The 14782-nt window shown below is 35.9% G+C and overlaps 1 protein-coding gene and 1 non-coding gene across 2 annotated transcripts in view; one reads left to right on the top strand and one right to left on the bottom strand.

Annotated features, from left to right (window-relative positions):
• mask (multiple ankyrin repeats single KH domain) overlaps positions 1-14782 on the bottom strand; it is an 823307-nt gene that overhangs the window by 22411 nt on the left and 786114 nt on the right. The window contains 1 exon segment of the mRNA XM_090396371.1: positions 13677-13798. Coding sequence (XP_090252497.1) covers positions 13730-13798 — 69 coding nt within the window. The 3' untranslated portion in view covers positions 13677-13729.
• Positions 11966-12084, top strand: LOC150104440 (U6atac minor spliceosomal RNA). Its single transcript, XR_016548762.1, has one exon. It is a non-coding gene; the product is annotated as a U6atac minor spliceosomal RNA (small nuclear RNA).

Genomic DNA, 14782 nt, shown 5'->3' with positions numbered 1-14782 from the left:
ACATTTCAGGAAGCATCTTCAATGGATGTCTTTAAAATGACCAATGCCTATGAAAGACAAACCGTGTGTTGGGAAATATGGGTGATTACTTTTTAGATACTGTAGATAGTGGACATTAACCTTTTCTCCAGGATCTTACAAAAACAGCTAGTCAGAGCAATGGTACAGTAATTGTTTCAATTTTTGGATCATTTTGTGGTTTCTTAGGGAAGGCAAATAACAACATCACATATCTAGCAACTACTCGTTGATAAGTATTCTGTTGTATATGGTTACTTTCCACATGGGAGATCATGTATGACAGTGGAAGTTTTTTTTACTCCTAATGGATGTCATCATTAGAGTACTAGTACGCATGAGGAGCTCTCTTTGATATTTCTCTAGAAATGGCCGATTGTATGGATATTATTATTACGGGTGTCTCCATGGAGTCAGTAGACTCGTCGCGGGAGAGACCCAAGCTATTAAAACAATATCTATCATACCTCTTCTTCAATTCATTTACAGACAAAGAACTCACAACTGAGTCAGGCAATGCATTCCATTCATTCACCAACCTCCAAGCAAAAAATCGAGTTCTCACACCATTTAAACACACTTTTCCTTAATTTCCAGGGATGACCTCATGTTCTTCCGTCACTATCACACAGCTGAAATATTTCCCCTGCATCAATCTTATAAAAACCTTTTAGTAATTTAAATGTTTCTATCATATCCCTCTTCTCTGCATATCAACCAACCTCTGCAATCCACAAGCTCTCAATTAATTAATGTAAGGAGCATTTTTTTACATCACTCACCAATATAGTCACTCTCCTCTGAACCCTCTCCAAAACCTCCTCATCTCCAAAGAATCCAGGTGACCAGACTTGAGCAGTAATCCAAATGTGAATGTATCAACGGCTTATAAAGGGGAATAATAACCTCTATCTCTGGCTGTTAGTGTGTTCTTCAATAACCAAGTAATCCTATGTACAATCTTGGACACCTTAGCAATGTGTCCTCTGAACTTTATCTCCTTATCCACCAACATCCCCAAGTCCCTAGCCTCATCAAGCTCCTGTAGTACTGTTCCATCAGTGTGGTGCATGGCTGGTAATCTTTTAATCCCAAAATGCATAACTTTACACTTTTCCACATTGAACTGATATCCATTACCTTTTGCCTATTTTGCCAGCTTATTTAAATCATCCTGCACACTCTCAACATCAGTTTGATTTTTTATTGTGCTACTCAACTTTGCATCATCAGCAAACAACTGAATATCTCCTTTCAAGCCATTTCCTATATCATTCATGTACAAATTTATTTATTAATGAAGCCTAAAAAGAATCCTAAGGAGTTCTTTCGACATGTAGCCACCAAAAGAAAGAATGATTATGGAAGGATGACATTGATTGGAAAATGGTATAAAGACAGCTGTTGCAGAATGTGTGGTGGAGACACTTAATGAGCAATTCATAAAGGTCTTACAATCTTGTGAATGTGACTTCATGGATAGATTGTGAGCAGTAGATGATGAGGAGGAGAGACTGACTATAAGTAAGCAAGAGGTGTATGGGGAGTTGAGTAAACTAGATGTTAATAAGGCTGTGGGACTTGATAATATATCACCACGTATTCTGAAGGATCGTGCCAGGGAGTTGACACCTGTCTTGACATATTTTTTATACGTGTCTTGCACTCGGTTAAGTCCCTAAGGAGTGAAAGGAGGGCAAGATTGTGCCACTTCATAAAAGAGGTGATCGGACTCAAGCATCAAACTCTAGGCCTATCTGTGTGTCAGATGTTGTGGTTAAGTTGTTGGAGAAGCTTGTGAGAACTAGGATCCAGAGTTGGGTTGACAACAATGGTATTATCTTTGATGGACAGCATGGATTTGCTAAAGGGAGGTCATGTTTTAATAATCTACTTACTTATTACAATAAAGTGACTGCTTCCTTGGACAGAGGAGAAGGATACAAAGTAATTTACTTAGATTTCGCAAAGGCTTTTAATAGAGTATTTCATGATAAATTGATAGTCAAACTAGAGCATGGGGTTAGATTAGTGCATTGATTAGGCCACTGGCTATCTGATAGGTATCAACAAGTTGTGTATGGGAAAGCGATATCCAGGAAAAGGAAAGTCACTAGTGGAGTGCCTCAGGGGTCTGTTTTGGGGCCATTACTGTTTAACTTGTATATTAACGATATAGGTGAAGATTTGGATGGAGATATTCAGTTGTTTGCAGATGCAAAGTTGGGACGTGAAGAGTAGTGAAGATCTTGTGGCCTTACAAGAAGACTTGAATAAATTGAGTGATTGGGCATGGAAATGGAGATATGAGTTCAATGTTGCAAAATGTAAGGTTTTAAAATTTGGAAAACAAAGATGGGATGCAGAATTTATGCTTGGTGAGGATATATTGTTGGAGGTGGAGGAAATAAGAGATCTGGGGGTGATAGTGGATAAGGATCTGAAATTTAGGGGACACATAGCCAAAATTGTGAAGACAACACAAAGGCATCTGGGAATGATGCAGAGGACACTGATGTGTAGAAGTAGGAAGATTCTTGTTGTATAAGGCTTTGATTAGGCCACACATGGACTGTTGTGCCCAGATTTGGTCACCTGGTTTTCAGAAGGATGAAGAGATGTTGGAAAGGGTCCAAAGGCGATTGACTAAGGCAGTTTCTGATCTCTGGAATGTCGAGTATGAGGAAAGTTGAGAAGATGTAATTTGCAGAGTCTGGTGGACAGGAGGAAGAGGGGAGATATGATAGAGGCCTACAAGTTGGTAAAGGATTGTTACAGGATCAATGCTGGAGAAGTTCTACAGAAAATAGTGGGAGATCGGGGGAGAACCAGAGGTCATCCCTGGAAACTGTATAAAGAGGGTGCGAGGAGCAGGTTTTTTCGTGAAGAGTTGCGAATGATAATGCCTTGCCTGAGAGTGTGGTGTCTGCAAGGAGTTTGAATGTGTTCAAGGCATGGTATGATGAGCTGTGTGTGTGATAAAAGGACCTCCCAGATGATACTTTGACTCCATGAGGTCTTAGGGTAGTAATAATAATAATAATAATAATAATCATAAATTAAACAATAATGGCCCAAGCACACCACAGGTCACCTGCCTCATCCAGGACTCTGCTCCTCCATACACTACTTTCTGGTATCTCTCCATGAGCCATTCTCTTATCCATATCACCAGTTTAGTATCCATCTGCTCTAATTTGCACAACAGCATTCCATGGGATACCCTGTCAAAAGCCTTAGCAAAATCCAGAAGTATCATTGTGTAGCCATTCTCCCTGTCCAACTCAGATGTCATTCTATTATAAAAAGTTAATAATTTGTTAAGGCAGGATCGACCTTTAACAAAACCATGTTGGCCCCTACAGAGTATCATATTCTGATCCACCCATTCTTAAATTCTGTCATTAACCTACTTTTCCAATACTTTTACCACCACTCCCGAGATGGTGATTGGTCTGTAATTAACTACCGCAGTCTTAGAGCCACCTTTATAGAACGGAACCACTTTGCCTTCCTTTCACTCCCTAGGGACCATACCAGAGTTCAAACTTAAGTTAAATAACTAAGTAAGAGGTATTGACAATTCCTTTGAGCATTCACGCAACATCCAAGCCGATATTCCATCTAAACCTACAGCAGTGTTTGCATTTAAATTCTGCAATATACTAAGTACCCTTGATTTATTAACTTCAATTCTCACATTAGTTATTGCTACAGGTATAGAGATATCCTCATTTGGGTGACAGACTTTTGAAAAGTGATCACTCAGTAACTCTACTATTACATCTGAATTGGTCACCGCCATACCATCAGTACCCACTAAGGTTATCCTTCCAAAGTAATTATTCTAATCTTTAAAGGTACCTGTGGCATAATTAAAATTAATAACTTAACACGTATAAAACCAACAGTAATAACTTTAATGAATTAAAGGTACAAGTATTTCGTACTGAAAGTAACAGTACATCATCAGTGTAGAACAAATAATTAAAGGAATGGAATACAAAGTACAGAACAGTCTGTGGATTACCAATGACAACTGTTCCTGCAAACGCGGCAACAATTTTCCTTGGTAATCCATGTTTGCTAGATTTAGAGAAACAATTCGGTCTCCCGGAGCTCATGCAATTTACATTCGTGCAAGTTTTTTCCTTGATACGGAACCAACTTTGGGCGACACTAAAAAAGATTTAGCACTAACATTCATTCTATTTTGGATCTTGAAAGAAAAATCTCAGCTGTCCTGGATAACGAATGACTGAATATCATTCTTTGAGTGTCTAAACAATCTTTAGCCTGTTCCTATGAAAAACATTCCTGCAAACTTATGCAAAAATATGAATCGTTACACCGTAAGCAAAAAAATTACCTCTGACAACACTCCTACGAATAAATGGATTGTTAATATTTCTGGACGCCCTTTATCTGACGTTAAAATGAGTGCATTAGCTAAAGGCCTTGATTTTGCTGTAGTACCTAAACGCATCCCTTATCTCGATTTTTTGCATAACATCGAATGTAATCTGTCAGGATTTTCTAGCAAAGATGCTAATAAACTATGATTTGAAGTTGCTGCCTTTCTTTTTAAAAACAAATTACCGCCATGTAATTTATCGAGTGCTGAAATCCATGCGCTTACTTCATTAAGAAAAAATAGTGAAATATCTATTTCAAAAGCTGATGAAGGAAAAGCTGTAGTGATCATGGATAAGGCTGACTATGAGAGTAAAGTAACCTGCCTTTTACAAGATACCTCCACCTATCAAGAAATCAATCATAATCCTACAAATTCACAAATTAACCAACTAAATAATTCTTGATGAAGTTATCAGTTGGGATCAAAACACCGTGGATAAACTGCGCACTCATTTTGGAAGAACTCCTCATTTATATGGCTTCCCAAAAATCCATAAAGAAGTTATCCAGTAAGACCCATCGTGAATTGTATTGACTCTCCCATGTATCGAATTGCTAAATTTTGTCAATTTCATTAACTGCTCTTACTGGACATTCTAGATCATTCAACAAAAATTCTACACATATTCTTAAACAAATCAAGGATGTTCAAATCAAAGAGCCCGACTTGTTAGTTTTGATATTGTTTCCCTTTTTATCAATATTCCATTATCTGACACTATTAACTTACTATATGATGATTACCCTCTAGATACTGCAAAGGTTTTTGAATTTGTTATACATTCAGGATATTTCAGCTGGAAAAATAAGATCTACAAACAAGTTGAAGGTACTGCCATGGGTAGCCCTCTGTCTCCACCTTTGGAAAACTATTTTTTGAAACATCTCGAAGACACCTTGTTCTCATCCATTCATCCCCAACTCTCTATTTGGTTTCGTTATGTCAACGATGTCTTTGCTATTTGGCCACATGCTGAAGAGGAACTTACCACATTCCTACAACAGACAAATAGCCTTCACCGATGCATTCAGTTCACCATGGAAAAAGAAAAGGCTGGTAGTGTATCATTCTTGGACATCCTCCATACACGCACATACGCTGGTACTTTGTCAACAAGTGTCTATCGAAAACCTACCTTTACTGGCAGATACATTCATCAAAAGTCTGCTCATCACACCTCTCAAAAAATTTGTGTTATCAAATCTTTAATTAATAGAGCATATAAAGTGTGCTCCTCTCCCTTAAGCTTACAACAAGAACTTTTCACTATAATAAAGTTAATAGAATCTAACAGATAATTGACTCCTATGTTCCAACACCTCAGGATTCTTCAACAAACCGCAGAGTTCCAATCCCTTATATTTCAGGCATCTCAGAGACTATTGGCAGAATTTTTAAGTATCATCATCTTATTCCCACATATTTTCCTACCAACAAAATTTCTCACTCGTTGCCATCTACAAAAGACAAACTGGCACCTCTTTCATTAGCTGGTGTTTACTAGATACCGTGTGATGTAATTTATCATACTTTGGACAAACAGGCAGTTCTGTGGAAAAAAGAATGAAGGAACATCAGTATTATATCGAATACACGAAACCTCATAAGTCTGGTCTAGCACAACATAGCATTGACACTAAACATAATATCCACTGGATAAAGCTTGTCTTCTCCACGGATGCATGTTTAAATATGAACGTCTTTTCAAAGAAAGTTGCGAAGCCCTTTTACATCAACCGAATTTGAATCGAAATGACTGTCTCCTCTCTCTCTCCCAAGAGTTTGGAAGATTCTTATCTTATGCAACCATCAATGGAATAGTTTTTAAGAATTATTTAATAATAATTTATTAATATTAATTTTCTGGCATGAAGCAACAATTTTCATTGGTAATCCACTGACTGTTCTGTACTTGGCATTCCTTTAACTGTTTGTTCTACACTGATGATGTACTGTTACTTTCAGTACGAAATATTTGTACCTTTAATTCATTAAAGTTATTACTGTGGGTTTTATACGTGTTAAGTTATTAATTTAAAGTCATTCTTCCTTTTACTTGCCACATAGCAGAAGAAATCTTTGGGATTACCCTTGATCTCCTTGGCTAAGGTCTTCTCATAATTTGATTTAGCTTTTCTTACTATGCTGGTAACCTTCCTAGCTTGAGCCTTGTACTGCTCATGGGTATACTGATCACCTTTCTCCTTGTAAATTCCCAACAACATTTTCTTTTTATGCAGATCAAACTTGATACTACTTATCCATCTAATGCCTCCCTTGTTTGTCTTCCTGACCATGGGAATATATCATGATATTGCCTTCCTCAGATACCCGCTGATTATATCCCATGCACTCCCTACATCTTTCCCCTGCAATATGTTCTGCCATGGGATGGCTGTAAGCTCACTCCTAAGCTTGTTATAATTACCTAACATGTAGTTCCATATATATCCCCTTATTAAGAGAGAATTCCACAAATTTTGCAACCTCCCAAGTCAATACCACATGATCGCTCTCACCAACTGGAGGTAATGAGGACACCTTACTTATGCATATGTCCTCTAAACCTATGACCAGATCCAACACCACAAGTCCCTTCAGTAATTTATCTCTTAGAAGATGTATGAATTCAATTTCCTTTTTGCCACGTGATATTTCCTCCTTCCAATTGATATCGCCATAATTAACCCCCATAATAATCACTAATCCTGCATTCATTGCACTAATTTGCTGATACATGAATTCAATATCACCCCCTGGCCTATAGCAGCAGCCAACTGTATATTTGGTTGCGATGGTCACTATTTCACACCAGACTGCTTCAAATAAACTATCATTCACACGTCTATCCTTTTGATATGCTACTTTCTTTGGCTGCAACTCATCATTTTCCTCCCCCTGTTCTATCGAAGGATAGAACAGGGGGGAGGAAATTTGTGGAAAAGTTGAGCCACTGTTTCTCTTGTTGTTCTTTCAGTATCAAACATTCAAGAAGATATGATCCTGTTGCAGAGATTCTGTAAAGGCCTTCTCTTAAATTGTCTGCAATGGCTTTAGGTACGGTCTTTTTGTAACAGTGTTTATGAATCATAGTGAAATGCTTAAAGATGCAGTCAAAAATAGACAGGTTTGTGTTGTTGCAGAAGGAATTATTGGAGGCCTGAAGTGGCTTGAAAAAGTTTGACGTTTGGTCTCTAGAGCAGGGTTTCTGGACTATGTAAAACAAATAAAAATAAATATTTGAAAAAAAGTCAGTAAAAATAGAAAGAAAATCCTTAGCCCACCCACGATACAAATGTATTGTAGGTTTGCAAATAAGCCTTCTGTGAGTGAAAGCCACATAATAAATAAATAAAGTGAATGTTGAATAAAGGAAAGTCATATATGGTGGATTTTTGTGAAGACATTGGACAAGATACCACACAGAAAGCAAATTTATATAAACTGGAGTATGTGGAAGTAATAGCTATCACAGATTAAGCAAAGCAGAATTTAGAAGAAGGCAGACTGGCCCGTAACGTTTATGATTCTGTGCTTGGATTGCTGATGTTTTATTTATTTAATATACAGGTAGGTAGGTATACAATTAATTAGTAAAGGCTCTCGCTTTTACGAATTAATTGGTTTCTGGCGACCGTTTGTAAATCGGGAATTCATAAAGAGGGAACTTATTTGCCTTAGAAATAATGCTATAATAATAATTATTATGTGACACCTCCAGGGAGTCCAAAGACTCATCGAGGGAGGGCGCCTACTCTACAACTCTGTCTCCACCACTCAATCCCCCAACTACAACAAACTGCAACAACACCAACGCCATCTACCACCAACCACCACCACCGCTGGTATTTTCACAGACAATCAAACATCCATGCCCACGGCAGGATTCGATCCTGCAGCCTTTTAGGTGGAGAGCAGATATGCTAACCACTCAGCCAACCAGGCCAGGTGAGAGTTATGTTCATAAGAAGGAATACACAAAATATAAAATGAATATTAAATGATAAGAAAAGACTTTACAGGCCAAAGATTTACATATTTAAAAAAATAACAAGAAAAATTTTAAATTAAGAAAGATTTTTTGAAAAAAAATTAGCTCATTTCTATATCACTGGGTGAATCGGCAGCCGTCGAGATAGTAGGAGATATATTAGGAAGCTTCGGTGCATCTTTTTTTTTCAAGAAGGTCTTGAGTGTCATCTGCTTCATTGACTTTTGATTATTTTTATTTAAAATAGCTCGATAGCAAGCAGAAGTATTATTCAAAAATTGCTCGACCTCTTTCGAGAAGTTTAAATGCTTCTTGTAGGCTTTTTAAAGTGAAAAACCGAGTTGGAGCTTCATATTCATTATCTTTGTCTTTTTCTTCTTTGCTTCTTTCTTGTTCTTGTAATTCAAGGAGATCATTGGGCGAGTTCCATAATGTGAGACTGAAGCAGTTCATTAACACAACCTTCCGAAACTTCCATTTACAACTGGAAGTTAGCCATACCCGAGATCGCTTGAGTTTCAGTATTTACAATCTTTGTTGGGTCTTCAAAGCCTTCGAAATTATTATTAAACTGAGAACAAAGCTTATAAGTTTTAAACGAGGTAAACCGTGAGTAGACATATCGGCACACAATAAATAACGGAAAAAACTCACATAAAAAGATTATTTATTAGTATAATTTTCGCCTGTGTGTCACAGGCATCTTCAGTACATTAAGCTCAAAATTAAACACTAACTGACAATTCCAAAAAGCGCCACCTAAGTAGCTGGTGTAAGATAACTAAAAAGGTCAATAACTTTCCTTAAAAAAAAAAAAAAAAAAAAAAAAAATTAATACAATAAAAAGTTAGGAAAGATTAGCTGATTTGTAAAGTACTATCCCCCATAAAGGGGATAGACGTAAGCCGCCGGATCTGTTTAAGTTAGGAGAATGAAGTAGAGTTTCACATGTTTCTTTATAAAGGCGTTCCATGAGAAACTGACTTTTGTGAAGAACTCTTGTCTTTCTCCAATGAACTCTGTGTCTAGTGAAGATGGCATGTTCAGAAAGTCCAGACTTTTCAGGTTTAAAGTATTCAATATAAGATTGGCGTTCTTCTAGCCGAATAGAGGCAGATCTTCCCATTTGTCCAAAATAAGATAATCCACAAGAGCACGGAATCTGGTAGACATCTAGATGATTAAGATGTGGAAGCTTGTCTTTAGGACCAGTCGTAGATTGTATAGGTTGCCCCACTTACAAAATCTCAAAATTTTTATCTAATTTACTCTCCTCTTCAACTAGAAGAACTGATACTTATATAAAAAATACTTTGGATTTCAAAAATAAAATTTCAGATCTTCATTTGGACGTTTCTGATATCATGATCAGTTTAGATGTTTCTTTATTTACAAATGTGCCTCTTTCGGAAAGTATTGAATTACTACAACAGGAATTTCCTTCGGACATTGTAAACGTATTTGATTTTGTAATAAATTCTGGTTATTTTTCCTTTAAAAATAAGTTGTATACACAAATTGAAGGAACAGCAATGGGTAATCCTCTTTCTCCTGCTATCTTCAATTTCTTTATGGAACATTTTGAACAACGTATCTTTGACAATATTTCTCCCAGACCTACGCATTGGTTCAGATATGTCGATGACATTTTTGCTGTATGGAATGGCACTTCTGATGAACTTCAACAATTTCTCACTAAGTTAAACGCATTTCATCCTAGGATCAAGTTTACCCTAGAAGTAGAATCAAATAAGCAGTTAGCCTTTTTAGATCTTCTAATTCTTTGCCAACCAGATGGTAACCTACATTTCTCAGTTTATAGAAAGAAGACTCATACAGGCCATTATATCCATGCGGAATCTCATCACCATCCCAGTCAAAAGGCAGGGACTATTAAAACACTGGTTCATCGGGCCCACTCCTTTTGTTCTACAGACGATCTTTTACACAAAGAACTACAATACATAACTTCTTTCTATCTATCTAATGGTTATAAGAATTGCTTCATTAAAAGAACTTTGAGTAGTTTTAATATGTTTTCCTCTTCTAACACAGAAGAAATAACGCGCATTCCTATCCTTTATGTACAAGGCATCAGTGAACGTATAGCAAAAGTTTTAAAACCACTGAATATTTTTGTTGCCTTTCGACCGTTTAGAAAAATCTCCACCTTTCTCACTTCTTCTAAAGACAAGCTTCCACATCTTAATCATCCAGGTGTCTACCAGATTCCGTGCTCTTGTGGATTATCTTATTTTGGACAAACGGGAAGATCTGCCTCTATTCGGCTAGGAGAACACCAATCTTATATTGAATACTTTAAACCTGAAAAGTCTGGACTTTCTGAACATGCCATCTTCACTAGACACAGAGTTCATTGGAGAAAGACAAGAGTTCTTCACAAAAGTCAGTTTCTCATGGAACGCCTTTATAAAGAAACATGTAAAACTCTACTTCATTCTCCTAACTTAAACAGATCCGGCGGCTTACGTCTATCCCCTTTATGGGAGATAGTACTTTACAAATCAGCTAATCTTTCCTAACTTTTTATTGTATTAATTTTTTTTTTTTTTTTTTAGGAAAGTTATTGACCTTTTTAGTTATCTTACACCAGCTACTTAGGTGGCGCTTTTTGGAATTGTCAGTTAGTGTTTAATTTTGAGCTTAATGTACTGAAGATGCCTGTGACACACAGGCGAAAATTATACTAATAAATAATCTTTCTACGTGAGTTTTTTATTGTGTACCAACAAAGCTTATGTCATACTCCTTTCATAGTTTTTTTGGAAACTTTTTGCCACGCGTTCTACGTCTGTCATAAAGAGCTTTAGCAGTGCTACCCGCTTGATGGCTGGTAATAATTTTGTATTTTTTTCTCTAACGTAACTGCTTTTCTTTGTTTCTTTTGCTCATTTTCTGGTTTTGCACTGTTGCTTCTTTTTGACATTGTTGGAAAAGTGAAAGGGTTATAGTTAAAAAGAAAGCAAATTAAAAAATCAGGTGTAATTGAAGAAAACTACGAATAACACACTCGAGTGGCAAGGCTCGTGAGTGACAGACTCATTCTAACTGATCATTACGTCATTACATACTGTGTAAATCCCTGTACATGTCCCTAATCGCCTTCGCCGCACACAATTTAAAATAAAAATTCTGATCCAAAAAATTCGTAAAGTGGGAATTCATAAAGTGAGAACTACCTGTATATATATTTTTTTTTAATTTGATTCTCACCCATGAAAGGTTGTAAACCTACAGTGCCTTAGCACTACTATGAGTGGACTAAAGGTTTTTTAAATTCTTATACTTTTTATATTTTTTTAAAATCCAGAAATTCCTGCTCTAGAGATGAAACTTTTCCAAGCCACTTCAGGACCCCTATAAATGGGAAATTGGTCTTAGACAATAAAATTAACAAACATACCCACAGCAAGATTCTAACATTCAGGTTAGAGAGAAGATATGATATTTAGCCAACTGGATTGGCAGATGGCCATCAGAAATTACTGAAAGAGGAATACAAAAGGGTTGTATGAGATGTGTTGCATGAAAAGGGAGAGGGTTAGCACTTCCTTTGATAAGGATAAACTAGCCTCTCTATCTAATACACATAAGGTAGAAGCAAAACTGTTTACTTTGCAGCACTTAACCAATTTTTAAGCCTCTCTGTATACAGTGTAATTGGAAGAAACTGAGTACTTTGCACACTTTAGATGGAAAAAAAAAAAACATGAGTTTTATTCTCATTATAATGAGAGGGTCATTACATGAGCTTTTTTTCAGTTGAAGGATTAGCAGAACTCGCATTAAGATAAAAGGTTTCTTTCTCTTGGAAACTTGGGTTTTTCATCCTGAATACAGGCAAATCAGCCAGAGTACAACACATGCAATTTACAGACAAAAAATACTATTAGTGGATGGCAGATGGCATTGTGTGCAGATAATGAATAGTGGCACTGTGCATAGATGGGGAATTGAGTAGTATAGACTATGGATTTCATGGAGTGAAATCCACAGTCTTCTACAGTGAGTCCTTGCAGATGTCACACAATAATAATAATGATGATAATCCAGTTGTTTGCTGGATAAAGAAGCTCAGGAGGACCAGCCAATATTGGTGATGGAGATTATGTAGTAAGTTTGAATCAACTGGCATTATGGAAAAAGGATAATGGTTATCAGTTCAATGCTGCAAATGTATGTACTTTGGATTGAAAAAGATTACAAGCTGTGTATTAAAGAACTTACATTGATAAGACATAACTACAAGAGACCAATGAGGCTGGGGGGAAGGGATCAGAAACTAATAGCGAATGTATAGTTGAAGTTTGGGGGACTTAACGTGCAAGTGATAAAAGAAGGAATACTGCAATGCTGAAAAACATAATCATAATAAGGTACTATTGTTCTTTATAAGGCCTTGACATAACCATGCCTGAACTACTCTTCTCATACTTGATCACCTGGGATTCATGGCAGATTAGGAAGTGGTTGCAAGGATTCAGAGATGGATAACTAAAAGGATATCAAGGTTTCTGGAATCCTCATACTATGAGAAGAGATGACTGTTTAATGTCACAAAGATTGAGCTCTACAGTGAAGTCATACATATGGATATACATTCAAGAATTAAAAAGTGAAGTGCACAAACAATAATATAAAATCAGACAATCTATATAATAAGTGTGATATTAAATGCAAGTAGTCAAGTCATAAGTAACATTATAGTAAAAGAAAGTTGAAAATGGTTGATTATATTATAATTGTACACTTATCTCCTAGAATACTAAAATCATCCAGTTTCTAATGAAAAGACTTTACAAAGAAAGTTGTGAAGATCATTAGTAAAAACTTATCCGAATATAAATAATAGCTTTATTTTTCTTATTTTGGGGAAACTGTATTATTAAACAATCAACAAAAGTGCTTATTATTATTTTTTAAGTATCATATCTGTTATTGTTGGATTGTATTCACTATTCATGTATTTTGTTCCTCTTTTAAACTATTTCTTGAGCACATGCACTCACTCACACACACACACACAATGATGACAATCTTGTTGTGAAGAGTGAAAATTTTATACCATTAAACAATTATTCCATTTTAGACAAGACAAGCCAGTCTTGTGTTTTCAATAATGTTTAAAATTAAAACCGATTAAAATGTTTCATAAAAAACAAGTGATACTCTGCAATTATCAATTAATTAATTGATAGTTTCAGAGTCTAATCAAACTATTCTACTTACTTAGGTGCATTAAGCTACTGCAGGGTTGGGTTGCTATCTTATTCCACTATCAGCTATGATGTATAGTACCGTTGCCATCCCATTCTGGACCAAAGAGGATTATCAATCTGATTGAAGGATCCCTGTACACACAAAAACACATTAATACAAATGTAATTTAATTATACAACATATTCAACATTCCCTCTAATTTTTGTTGGCCCCTGTGTGCATGAAAAACATTTTGTGTGCAAGTTTCTAGTCTCAGACTCAATGCCTGTGCTCACAGTAGCAAATGTTACAAGCTGAAAACTTAATTTGTTGGCAACCTTGGAGTTGCTGTTTCAATACCTTTGTCCAACCACTCAAATTAAAACAAATTTACAGATTTTTTCTGCTTTAACTTTGAGGGTTTCACACACTTAAAACCTCTAACATAATATATTTTTCATATGAATGGTGCCCTTTTTTCATCCAGCTATAACCTGTAAAATTGTGAGCACTAAATTAATTTGCTTAATTCTGCATAGCTACACAAATCCATCACTATTTGAATGAGTTCAAGTGACTGTACTGTCTAGACACTAGATACTAAACAAATATGCCTCTGCAACTTGCTGACATCAATGTCAGTTTGCCCACATGACACAAGTTAAAGGAACTAATTAGAGTGAAAGTTGTAATGGATTAGAGAGATTAGTTGTAATGGAATGTAAACATTGGAAAGATTGCTAAATAATATAAGAGAATAGTATAAGTTATTATATAATTTGTTTTTATAATATATTCAAAAGGTATCAAATGTAAATTAAAAATTCTGAAAGGAAAAAATTTGTCCATGCAATTATTAGGTGTGTGTGTGTGCTCCCTTTTTTTGGCCGTTGTGCACATGCAAATACACACAGTTTAGAGGGAACAATGAATAAATGTAAATCAATTTTTATCAATATAAACTGAGATAATTCTAAATTGGATTATTACATTTTTTTTTTAAATATGAAATTTCAGTTCTCAATAATAATTAAACATACATCCTGGAGACCTGTAATGGATTTTTTCAGAAGTATAAAATCATCTTCATAAAGTAGACAGCTAGTCTACTGATATCCAAATTGGAGATTAACATC

This window comes from Typopeltis vanoorti, chromosome 8 (genome assembly GCF_054136105.1).
Source record: "Typopeltis vanoorti isolate ZY-2024b chromosome 8, IOZ_Tvanoo_1.0, whole genome shotgun sequence".
NCBI lineage: Eukaryota > Metazoa > Arthropoda > Arachnida > Uropygi > Thelyphonidae > Typopeltis > Typopeltis vanoorti.
The sequence above is the reverse complement of the archived record's forward strand: the minus strand, read 5'-3'. Positions and strand labels throughout refer to the sequence as shown.